The following is a 12,882-nucleotide window of genomic DNA, read 5'->3' as shown; positions in this document are numbered from 1 at the left end:
GGTGATAGAGGACAACCCTGTCTTGTGCCCGATTTTATTTCCAGCACTGATGACTTCATACCGTTTACCAACACTCGGGCAGTTGGCGCCTCATAAAGAGTTTTAACTGCTTTTAAGAACCAGTCCTCTATGCCCACATGTTCTAACACTTGATATAGGTAGTTCCATCTCACCTTATCAAATGCTTTTTCAGCATCCAGACTCGCTAACAAAAGCGGGGTTTTTGCTAATCTGCATTGTGCAATAGTTAGTAAGACTTTTCGTACGTTTAACACTGATTGTCTGCCTCTCACAAACCCCACTTGATGTTCTTTTATCAGAAATTGCATATGTGGTGCCAGACGGTCTGCCAAGATTCTGGCCAATATTTTTAAATCCACATTAATAAGCGAAATTGGCCTATAGGATTCTACCTTATCTTCCGGTTTACCCGGCTTAGGGATCAATGTTATCCATGCCTCATTTTCCCCTGGTGTTAAGTGACCTCTCCCAACCACCGCTTCATAATACTCTATTAATGGCGCGCTAAACTGGCTTGGGAGTAGCTTGTAATACTCTGCCGGAAATCCATCAGGGCCCGGAGCAGAGTTCAGTGGCAGGGTCTTAAGCACCTGCTGTATTTCACGGGCCTGCAATGGACCTGAAAGCGCCTCCCGGGCCGCCGATGGCAATCTGGGAAGACCTGAGTCTTCTATGTAGTCCCGTGCTGCCAATTCTTCCTGGTCTCCTTCCCCTGCGTACATTTTTGTAAAATATGAATGGAATGCTTCAACTATCTCCCCCGGCCTGCGTAGTCCAGAGCCCGATGGGGATGTTATTGATGTTATTAACCGTTTTTGTGTCTGTGAGTGTGCCACCCTAGCTAACAGCTTCCCTGTTTTATTCCCAAAGCGGCAAAAGTGCAGCCTACGCGCCAACAAGTGTTTTTTAGTTTGTTCATGGATCAAGGAATTCAATGCCACTGTCGTTGCTGTTAGGGCCTCCCTATGTTCTCTGGTTGGGTTCTTTAAGAATTTACCTTTTGCCAGCTTTAGCTCCCCTTCAAGATTTATAATACCCACAGAAATTCGTTTTTTCCTAGCGCTCATGTATGCTATAATTTCCCCCCTCATTACAGCTTTTGAGGCTTCCCACAGTACTGTCGGAGACTCACAGGAGGCCGCGTTTAGTTCCCAGTAGCTGTCCCATTTTTCCTTTATATGTTTGCCAAATTGTTCCTCACTATATAGATAGGACGGGAATCTCCATGTGTAACCTGACTCCCCGCAGCCTCCCTGCGTCAGATCTATCCATATTAATGAGTGATCTGAGATCGCCAAGGGTCCCAGTTCTGCCTTTTCCACTTTAAAGAATATCGACTGGGCCACTAGAATGTAATCCAGCCTCGACCATGATTGGTGCACTTTAGACTGATGGGTAAAGTCTTTCATAGAGGGATTCAGGAGTCGCCAAGGATCCACTAATGTTAGCGCTTTGCAGAGTTCTGGTAAGCTACTACTGACCCCCTGCCTGTGCCCGACCCCAGTCCTATCCAGTTGTGCGTCCATAATGTTATTAAAGTCTCCTGCCCATATCCAGGGAGCGTCCGTGTGTTGCATACCTAGCGCTATTAATTTTTGGAAGAAGGAGGGGGAAGGGGAGTTAGGACCATATACATTACATAAGTAGTAGCTTTGTCCTGGATGTTGAGTCTGAGCAGCAGGATCCTCCCCTCCGTGTCTTTGTATATTAGCTTAGCCGAGCACTGGAGGCCCTTTTTTATCAAAATTGCCACCCCACTCCGCTTAGTCTCTGCTGAAGCATAGTGACACTCCCCTACCCATTGTTGTTTCAGCTTTTCATGTTCCCCATCTGTCAATTTAGTCTCTTGAATGCAGGCTATGCCAGCTTTATGATGCTTAAGATGCCCTAATATCTTTGATCTCTTTATTGGGGATGTTATACCTGACACATTCCAGGAGATTATGCGAGTAGTGTATTTATGTGTCAGTATTACCTATTGTCCCAATCCAAGTGTGCACCTGCATATAATTCCCCGGGAGCCCAGCCCTTCTCCCTAGGGATCTTTGTCCTCCTACGGTCTCCATATCTTCCCATTCTCTCTCTATGACGGTCCCTTTCTGTGGCTCCTGAAGGTCCCCTATCTCCCCCCTCCCTCTACTCCCCCTCTTTTCACTCCCCCTACCCATCCCTCTCCTTCCCCTCCCCCTTCTCATCCCTTCCCCTTGCCCAAATACCAAAGCCCTCTCCCACCCAAAGTGAGGTTGGCTGGTAGGGGTCAATACACCAAGCGCCCTGGGGAGCCCCATCCACTACTTCAAACTTTAACAGTAAACACTAATATACCTTCATGCCCATGAGACTATTGTCCAGTAATCATCCCAGGCCTCAGTCTTTGGCCTGCTCGTTCTGTCAATTTATGGTTCAGGTGGTTCCAAGCTGTTTGTCCATGTCTCTGCCGCTGCTGCCTCCATGAATACCTGCCATCTATTGTTATATTGTACCCGCAGCGTAGCTGGGTATTGTAGGGTGAAGCGGATTTTCTTCTCAACCAGTTGAGAACAAATTTTTGAAAACTTGCGTCGCTTGGTTGCCAAGTCTGCGGAGTAGTCTTGGAAGATCCGAATTGGCTTCCCCTCAAATCGAGCGTCTTCTCTATTGGTCTTATAAAGCTGCAACAGTTGGGCTTTCTGCGAATACTTGTGGAACTTTGCAATTATCACCCTCGGCCTTTCCGCATTCGGTCTCGCTGGTCCCACTCTATGTACTCTGTCCATGCAGATTTTCCCACTGCTAGCCACCTCCGGATAGCGTGCCACCAACCATGTCTCCAGTGTGGCTGCTAGTGTTGCCTCCGGGACCGATTCTGGGAAGCCCACGAACCGCAAGTTCTCGCGCCTTGCTCTATTCTCCAGGTCCTCCAGCTTTCCATGCTGAGACTGGACCAGTGCTTCGAGGCGCTCTATTTTCTCATTTTGGGCCTGTATCGTGTCTTCAGTGTCCGAGACCCTAACCTCCAACTCGCCTGTACGGCGCTGCAACTCCGCTGTGTTCTGTGCGATTCCCGCTATTTGTTCCGAGAGTTGCTGGAAACGCGAGTCCAGCGCATTGACTACTGCCTCTGTTATTTCGGCCAGGAACTCCGCAGAGGCTGTTCGAGGCGGCGAGCTGGGCGCCATTTTGTCCTCGCTGGCTTTGGCGCGGTCTGCTCCTTTTCGCGACACTTTTACCGACATTCGGGTCGTTGGGGCAGACAAATACTTGTCCATACGAGACTGCACACTTTCGCCCCTTTTTCTCTCCGCAGATAGTATCGGGTTTCAAGCCTCACGGGCGTTAAAGTGGATCGGGTTCCCTCCGCGAGCTAACCTGCGTCCGCTGTCGTTCACAGCATCACGTGACCCCCCCAGGATGGTATTTTTGAACAGCGTCCACGCCTGTTGTACAGTTTTTACTCTCTCAGTTGCCCCCCTAAGTTTTTTTTTTACCGTTCTTCTCATTTTATCATAGTCTCCTTTTTTAAAGTTAAACGCTAACGTATTTGACTTTCTGTGTACAGATATTTGTTCAGGGCCCTTAGGTCTAGGATGGGACGCATCCCCCCTGTTTTCTTTTCCACAAGGAAGTACCTGGAATAGAATCCCAGTCCTTCTTGCCCGGATGGCACGGGCTCGACCGCATTGGCGCTGAGAAGGGCGGAGAGTTCCTCTGCAAGTACCTGCTTGTGCTGGAAGCTGTAAGACTGAGCTCCTGGTGGACAATTTGGAGGTTTGGAGGCCAAATTGAGGGTGTATCCTTGCCGGACTATTTGAAGAACCCACTGATCGGAGGTTATGAGAGGCCACCTTTGGTGAAAAACTTTCAACCTCCCTCCGACTGGCAGGTCACCCGGCACTGACACTTGGATGTCGGCTATGCTCTGCTGGAGCCAGTCAAAAGCTTGTCCCTTGCTTTTGCTGGGGAGCTGAGGGGCCTTGCTGAGGCGCACGCTGCTGACGAGAGCGAGCGCGCTGGGGCTTAGCCTGGGCCGCAGGCTGTCGAGAAGGAGGATTGTACCTACGCTTGCCAGAAGAGTAGGGAACAGTCTTCCTTCCCCCCAAAAATCGTCAACCTGTAGAGGTAGAAGCTGAAGGCTGCCGGCGGGAGAACTTGTCGAAAGCAGTATCCCGCTGGTGGAGCTGCTCTACCACCTGCTCGACTTTCTCTCCAAAAATGTTATCCGCACGGCAAGGCGAGTCCGCAATCCGCTGCTGGATCCTATTCTCCAGGTCGGAGGCACGCAGCCATGAGAGTCTGCGCATCACCACACCTTGAGCAGCGGCCCTGGATGCAACATCAAAGGTGTCATACACCCCTCTGGCCAGGAATTTTCTGCACGCCTTCAGCTGCCTGACCACCTCCTGAAATGGCTTGGCTTGCTCAGGGGGGAGCTTGTCCACCAAGCCCGCCAACTGCCGCACATTGTTCCGCATATGTATGCTCGTGTAGAGCTGGTAAAACTGGATTTTGGCCACGAGCATAGAAGAATTGTAGGCCTTCCTCCCAAAGGAGTCTAAGGTTCTAGAGTCCTATTGCCCGGGGGCGCCGAAGCATGCTCCCTAGAACTCTTAGCCTTCTTTAGGGCCAAATCCACAACTCCAGAGTTGTGAGGCAACTGAGTGCGCATCAGCTCTGGGTCCCCATGGATCCGGTACTGGGACTCGATCTTCTTGGGAATGTGGGGATTACTTAGTGGTTTGGTCCAGTTCGCCAGCAATGTCTTTTTTAAGACATGATGCATGGGTACTGTGGACGCTTCCTTAGGTGGAGAAGGATAGTCCAGGAGCTCAAACATTTCAGCCCTGGGCTCGTCCTCCACAACCACCGGGAAGGGGATGGCCGTAGACATCTCCCGGACAAAGGCCGCAAAAGACAGACTCTCGGGAGGAGAAAGCTGCCTTTCAGGGGAGGGAGTGGGATCAGAAGGAAGGCCCTCAGACTCCTCGTCAGAGAAATATCTGATGTCCTCCTCCTCTTCCCACGAGGCCTCACCTTCGGTATCAGACACAAGTTCACGGACCTGTGTCTGAAGCCGTGCCCGGCTCGACTCCGTGGAACCACGGCCACGGTGGGAGCGTTGAGAGGTAGACTCCCTCGCCCGCACCGGCGAAGCTCCCTCCGCCGATGTCGTCAGGGAGCCTTCCTGGGAGGCGACCGCAGTCGGTACCGCACGCGGCACCGATGTCGGAGACCTCACCCCGGGCAAGGGGCCAGCCGGCGCCTCACTCGACGGTACCGGTGACGCAAGCACCCCCGGTACCGGAGGGGAAGGGCGCAACAGCTCTCCCAGAATCTCTGGGAGAACGGCCCGGAGACTCTCGTGCAGAGCGGCTGTGGAGAAAGACGTGGAAGCCGATGCAGGTGTCGATGTCAGAGTCTGTTCCGGGCGTGGAGGCTGTTCCGGGCTGTCCATAGTGGAGCGCATCGACACCTCTTGAACAGAGGGTGAGCGGTCCTCTCGGTGCCGATGCCTACTGGGTGCCGACTCCCTCGGCGACCCAGAGCTCTCGGTGCCGATACGGGAAGGGGACCGGTGTCTATGCTTCTTCGACTTCTTGGGACGAAGCATGTCACCGGAGCTTCCCGACACCGACGAGGAGGACGTAGAATCCAGCCGTCGCTTCCTCGGGGCCGAGGCCGAAGAAGGTCGGTCTCGGGGGGGCTGTACCGCAGGAGCCCTCAGGGTAGGGGGAGACCCACCCGAAGGCTCACCGCCACCAGCAGGGGAATGGACAGCCCTCACCTGCACTCCAGTCGAAGCACCACCATCTGACGACATCAGCAGAAGAGGAGGTCCCGGTACCACCAACGCAGCCTTCCGATGTCTCAGCCCCGATGCAGAGGGTCGATGCCTCGATGCACTCGCGGCCGAGGACGGAGGTCTAGACGCTGTCGACGTCGATGCACTCGATACTCCCGGTGCCGATGCCGACGAAGAGCCCGAGAACAAAACGCTCCACTGGGCCAATCTCGCTACCTGAGTCCGCTTTTGTAAAAGGGCGCACAGACTACAGGCCTGCGGGCGGTGCCCAGCCCCCAGACACTGAAGACACGACGCGTGCCTGTCAGTGAGCGAGATTACCCGGGCGCACTGGGTGCACTTCTTGAAGCCGCTGGGAGACTTCGATGACATGGGCAGAAAAATCACGCCGGCGAAATCAAAACTCGTAATTGCGGTAGGCACCAAAAAAGAGGGGAAGAAAAAATTCGACCTGAGGCCTGAAAAGGGCCTACCCCGAAGACGAAAGAAAACTTACCAGGGCAAAAACTGGAAATAGCGGAAAGGGAAAAAGACCGAAAAGGTCCTTTTCCAAAATCCTTTTTTTTTTTTAGTTAGCGAAAGTCAAAAAGAGACGCGCGAGGTCGACTTAAGGGGCGCGAACGGCGTAACACGACCGTACCGAGCGCGGACAAAAGAAGACTGGCCGGCACGAGCCGGTTTCGGGTGGGAAGACGGCCGCAGATGCGCGGTGCGCATGGGCGCGCGAGGACTAGCAAAGGCCTTTGCTAGTGAAGATTCCGATTGGAGGGGCTGCCGTGGATGTCACCCATCAGTGAGAACAAGCAGCCTGCTTGTCCTCGGAGAACCACATATACACAGGCTCCTAGTTACCACCCTCCTCTGGTAGAACCCCACATAGCCAAATTCCTCTCTCACTTGGCCCCTATAAGGGTGAGACCCACAGGTCACAATCCTGACTCCAGGCCTCCCACTGGCTCAAGTAGGGCAAAGGTCTGTAGGTCTGTAGAACAATCTATAACAACCCAGGGGCAAGGCACAAAAGCTGAACCTTGAGCCCACAAATCATAATCTGCCATATGGAAATCCTGCTGCACCAATCCACACTGCAACCATCTGCTGGAGGCAGAGAATACTGACAGGTTCCAGCCTGAACCCACATATATACTTGGGATGACATAACTGTTAGCATTGTCTGCCTTTATTTGCTGGTTGGGGAGAACAACCCACTCATCTGGTCTGGTCTAATAAGATGATTTAAAAAAACACATGGTTTAATCATTCCCATAATTAATGAAACCCCTAATCTCTTGTTTGAGCTGTCTGACTTGGATACATTGTAAATTCTGTCAAGCAGAGATTATATCTTATATGTTTATGTACAGCTCTGTATATGGCTAGTAGTGCTACAGAATTTTACAATGGTAGTAGTAATATGGCTGCACAGGCTCAGAACTTAACAATGAGTTATCAACTCTAGGAGAGCTTTTCCATCATGGCAACATGTGATGACATCATTTACTTGTGTGCCTGACTCAATCCTGCTTGTTGATGGAAAAGAAACAAGAGAAACAATGGAAAGAAACAAGAGAAAAGAGCAGAAAGGAGAGATAAGATAAAAGAAAGCAATGAAAACAAACAAGTTAGATTAAAATAGGAGAAAATGGAAGAAAGCAGTGAAGAGCAAAAGGAGAAAAACAGTGAGAAAAAAGAGAAGGCAGACTGAGGTGGAGGGAGGTAACAAGATGCTATGGAGCAAGCATGTATAGGAAAGATTTTGAATTCCTTACCTGATGTATTCTGGGTTGCTGCCCAAGCACTCTCAGGGCTATCAGTGTGGCCTCCTGCACAGTAGGCTGTGGGTCATAGCAGGCAGCTTCCAGGAGCAGATGAGGAGCCTTATTCTGAACTAGTAGTTCTTGCAGTGAGTTTGAGTGCAGCCCAAGATTCCCTAAGGCTGAAGCTGCATTCCTTCGAGTCCCAGGCTGGGGGTCACTCAGCAGCCTCACTATTTGGGGTACTGCCTCTGCAAGACACTGTGCCAGAGAGCTGTCCTGGAAGGCTGCATTCCCCACTGCAAAGCAAGCCGAGCGGCGGACTCTGGCATCCTGATCCGAAAGACATTCTAGCAGTCGCTGTAGCAGACTTGGCTGCTTCTGTAGGTCCTTGTTGAACTCTTTGCCGTACCTCATCAGATTTCCCATAAGTCCACAGGCCTTGGCTCTCCCTGGACTGTGGAGAAGATGGTGAAGTGGTTGGTAGGTAGAGTCTGGGCCTCGCAGAATCCTCTGCAGGAAGGTCAGGTGAGTTGGGGAGACCCTTGCAACATGGGTGAGTAAAGACAGTAAGTCAGAGACCAGTTGGGCATGATCAGACAGCAAGATGGTAGAGAGAAAGCTACTGCTGGTCTCTGTTGTTGCTGCTGCCTTCACAAACTGGTCAATGAAGGCTCCATCACTCAGGACAAGGTGACACAGGAGACTCATGGGAATACCAGCCAGAGCTAAGGGCAAATGATGACAACAGGCCTAGGAAAAAGACAAAGAATGCAGATTAAGCAACTGTGTCAAGGAGTGAGCCAGCAAGAAGAATGGAAATGAGGGAGCAGAACAGAAGGGGATGAAGAAAAAATAGAGAAATAGAAGACAAGAAGAAAGCCAATTGCAGTGACATGCAACCTGGAGTGACAGACATGGGAGAGATGAAAACAGAAAGCACTGGCAGAAAGAAAAATAAAAAGAGGATCAATAATAATAAAAACCAACAGTATTAAGAAACAAGTGGAGTAAGGATTGAAAAAATAAGAGTGAAAGACAAGACAGCAAAGAGATACAGAGAAATGCAGAAAGGATTAGGAATGGGGAAAGATAGAGGGGGTTATAAATTTAGAAGAACCAGGAAAGTGGTGGTGGTATGGGTTTGTTGCCTTCGCTGTGTTGCTGTTCTTTTCAAGGCCTGCGAGAGTCAGTTCTTCTGTAATTTTGTTTGTAAAATTGCAGTTAACCAGGATTTGGCATGAGTGATTTTGCAAAAGTACAAAGAATTGAGTGAGATGAACCTTTTCCTGCAATCTGCTAATTTCTGTTACAGACGGATATTTGCATTTGGACTGTTGCATACAGTATCTGGCAAATCCAGGAAAGTGCTAACTAGTGCTGAGGCCTGGAAGGCACTTGAAGACTTGGGCTGCAATAATCTACCAGTGTCCAGTAACAGCCCAAGGCCTTCCCAGGAAAAGGAACAGAGCAATGACTGGCAAAAACTTCCCAGCAGATGTTCCAAACCTCAACATCTGTCTATGCAACTGGACAAATGAAGATAGTATTGGTTAAGGTGCTGCTATATTATCCTGTAGGGTTGTTTTTCCTTTGACTGCTAAGACTTTAACTTTTCCTTTGGTTATCATTGTTGTGGTTCCTCTGGACTAGAAGTGGAGTGTTGTACTTAAGACTGGAGCAGACCCAGTTAAGGGGGAAGGGGGTGGTGGTGAAACAAGAGGCAATATGAATGGGGCACTGTATTAATTAGGGGGGGAGGATGGAGAGTAAGTAAGAATTGATAAATGGGTCCTGCCTCCTAGCGGTGAGTGACATTCTCCAGAGGTTGGGCTTGCAAGACTAGAGTAGCCAATGAGATCAGGTTGATGAAGGGGAAGTGTCTTTTGAGAAGAAGGTGGGAATTGGGGAGAGAGGGAAGGGTGGTACATTGGGTGTGTGTGAGGGGGGGATGGGACAGGACAGCTTGAGAAGAGATTTGATAAAAATGTTAAGGTGGGTGCCTAGAATGTGAATGAGTTAAATTATTTGGGCAAGACAAGTACTGTGTTTCACGAGTTGAGGAAATTGCAGTGGAATATAGTGTTGTTACAGGAAACACATTTTTGTACATGGATCCGGAAGTTTTATAAGAGCCCATTCCTGCAGTCAAGCAGACTTTATAACTTCATCCTCTCACTGTCCTCACATTCTCCATCCCCATCCCCACAATTTTAATTTTCTTTCCTGCGTACCCCTGCTTAAAGCCTAAAGGAAGATTTTAATGCAATTTTATGGGACTAACAGTTTAAAAGACAAATAATATTTAATACTTATAATGAAACTTGCTGGCTGGCTTGGTTAGATGGCCTGGCTTGGCTTGCCGGGATGGCATCTTCAGGGCAGGAAAGAAGCCAACTCTTTCTTGCCTGCTGCTCTGCCCGATACCACTGTTTCTTTAAAATCACTGCCGAGACTTCAAGCAGCGGCCTTGCGAGACTTCTGCTTGAAGTCTCAGTGACCATTTTGAAGAACTGGCATTGTTAGACAGAACAGCGGCAGTGGACAGGAAAGAGTGGGCTTCTTTCCTGCCCCGATGAAGCCACTAGACCACCAGGGTGAGTTAAGGTAGGCTCGGGGTGGAAGTGGGGGGGAGGGGGGCAGCCAGACCTTTATCTAAAGCAATGGTGGTCCTCGCTCCCGCGGCACTACGGTAGGACCACATAATTAAAAAAAATTCCCCAATACCGCTGAAACCACGGTATTGCTGCAGTAATGATTACCGTGTCATTCTCTAATAGGAGCCATTAAAATGGATGTTCTTCTCCAGTTATTTTTATTTCAAATTTTGCCTTTGAAAATATCACGGCTGGTATTACTGAGTATTCAGAGGGATATTAATAGTTTTATTTGGGGTGGGAGACCTTCTACACTGTCTAAATCCTTAATGTGGCAGTGTTTGGAGTTGGGGGGTAGAGCAGTTCCAAATCTGATTTGGTACTACTGGGCAGCTCAATTACAGCAATTGTTAGAGTGGAAAAATAGCCCAGGAAAAGCGGGAATATTTCTAGAGCATTATCACTACCCTTGTTTTGCTTTACAATATGTATTGTGGGTTCAAATTTGGATGTGTCATACATTCTGTTAAATAATGAGCTTATTTAATTGCATGAAGAGTATAAAACAGCATTAGAATTTAATGTTACCCGCAATTAAGTTCATCTTTTTGTTCTGCTACTACTGTATTTTTTCTTTTACAGAACATTTATTGTCCTTTGTTTCTGTCTCAATACCAGTGATTTTCCTCCACTTGTTGTTTGATTTTTGAACTCTATCACTTCAACATTACCTGGATGGAAAAGGGATTTTGTCATAACTTTGTCTGCAGACCTTGGAGAACCTGAGGTGTGTCAATGGGCTCTTGGATCCCTCCAAACTCCAGTTTCTCTTTCACTGCTTCTGCAATGCCAGGGATAGAGCCTCAGAAAATTTATGGAGGAATTCAGTACAGGGGGATTTCCTTTGGCACAAAATGAGAACGGTGAAAAAAAACTTAGAGGAGCAGCTGCGAGGGTCAAACATTTACATCAGGTGTGCAATGCTGTTCAAAACTACCATCCTGGAAGCCCAGGCCAAATATATTCCATGTATTAAAAAAGGAAGACCAAACGACAACCGGCATGGTTAAAAAGTGAGGTGAAGGAAGCTATTAGAGCTAAAAGAAAATCCTTCAGAAAATGGAAGACAGAATTGACTGAAATTAATAAGAAACAGCATAAGGAACGTCAAGTCAAATGCAAAGCTCTGATAAAGAAGGCAAAGAGGGACTTTGAAAAAAGATTGCATTGGAGGTAAAAACGCACAGTAATTTTTTTTTTTTTAGGTATATAAAAAGCAAGAAGCCAGCAAAAGAATTGGTTGGATTGCTAGATGACCAAGGGGTAAAAGAGGCGATCAGAGAAGACAAAGCCATAGCGGAGAGATTAAATGAATTCTTTGCTTCGGTCTTCACCAAGGAAGATTTGAGAGAGATACCGGTGCCAGAAATGGTATTCGAAGCCGATCAGTCAGAGAAGCTGAATGAAATCTCTATAAACCTGGAGGATGTAATTGGGCAATTTGACAAATTGAAGATTAGCAAATCTCCTGGACCAGATGGTATTCATCCCAGAGTACTGATAGAATTGAAAAATGAACTAGTGGAACTAGTTAATAATCTGTAATTTATCTTTAAAATCGAGCATGGCACTGAAAGATTAGAGGGTAGCCCATGTAACACCGATATTTTAAAAAGGTTCCAGAGGGGATCCGGGAAATTATGGACCGGTGAGCCTGATGTCGGTGCCGGGCAAAAAGGTAGAGACTATTATAAAGAACAAAATTACAGAGCATATTCAAAAGCATGGATTAATGAGACAAAGCCAACATGGATTTATCTTGCCTTTCCAATCTGTTACATTTCTTTGAAGGGGTGAACAAACATGTGGATAAAGGCAAGCTGGTTGATATTAAGTATCTGGATTTTCAGAAGGAGTTTGACAAAGTACCTCATGAAAGACTCCAGAAGAAATTGGAGAGTCATGGGACAATGTCCTGTTGTGGATTAAAAACTGGTTAAAGGATAGAAAACAGAGCGTAGGGTTAAATGGTCAGTATTCTCAATGGAGAAGGGTACATAGTGGGGTTCCTCAGGGGTCTGTGCTGTGACTGCTGCTTTTTAACATATTTACAGTGGGGGAAATAAGTATTTGATCCCTTGCTGATTTTGTAAGTTTGCCCACTGACAAAGACATGAGCAGCCCATAATTGAAGGGTAGGTTATTGGTAACAGTGAGAGATAGCACATCACAAATTAAATCCGGAAAATCACATTGTGGAAAGTATATGAATTTATTTGCATTCTGCAGAGGGAAATAAGTATTTAATCCCTCTGGCAAACAAGACCTAATACTTGGTGGCAAAACCCTTGTTGGCAAGCACAGCGGTCAGACGTCTTCTGTAGTTGATGATGAGGTTTGCACACATGTCAGGAGGAATTTTGGTCCACTCCTCTTTGCAGATCATCTCTAAATCATTAAGAGTTCTGGGCTGTCGCTTGGCAACTCGCAGCTTCAGCTCCCTCCATAAGTTTTCAATGGGATTAAGGTCTGGTGACTGGCTAGGCCACTCCATGACCCTAATGTGCTTCTTCCTGAGCCACTCCTTTGTTGCCTTGGCTGTATGTTTTGGGTCATTGTCGTGCTGGAAGACCCAGCCACGACCCATTTTTAAGGCCCTGGCGGAGGGAAGGAGATTGTCACTCAGAATTGTACGGTACATGGCCCCATCCATTCTCCCATTGATGCGGTG

At 48.2% G+C, this 12,882-nt stretch overlaps 1 protein-coding gene across 1 annotated transcript in view; it reads right to left on the bottom strand.

The window, feature by feature from the left end:
- Nucleotides 1-12,882, bottom strand: part of STK36 (serine/threonine kinase 36) — a 385,051-nt gene that overhangs the window by 14,450 nt on the left and 357,719 nt on the right. Inside the window, exon 26 of the mRNA XM_030208993.1 lies at nt 7,570-8,307. Coding sequence (XP_030064853.1) covers nt 7,570-8,307 — 738 coding nt within the window. The remainder of the gene's footprint in view (nt 1-7,569; nt 8,308-12,882) is intronic.

This window comes from Microcaecilia unicolor, chromosome 7 (genome assembly GCF_901765095.1).
Source record: "Microcaecilia unicolor chromosome 7, aMicUni1.1, whole genome shotgun sequence".
NCBI classification, from domain to species: domain Eukaryota; kingdom Metazoa; phylum Chordata; class Amphibia; order Gymnophiona; family Siphonopidae; genus Microcaecilia; species Microcaecilia unicolor.
Note: the sequence above shows the minus strand (reverse complement) of the source record. Positions and strands in the feature narration are given on the sequence as shown.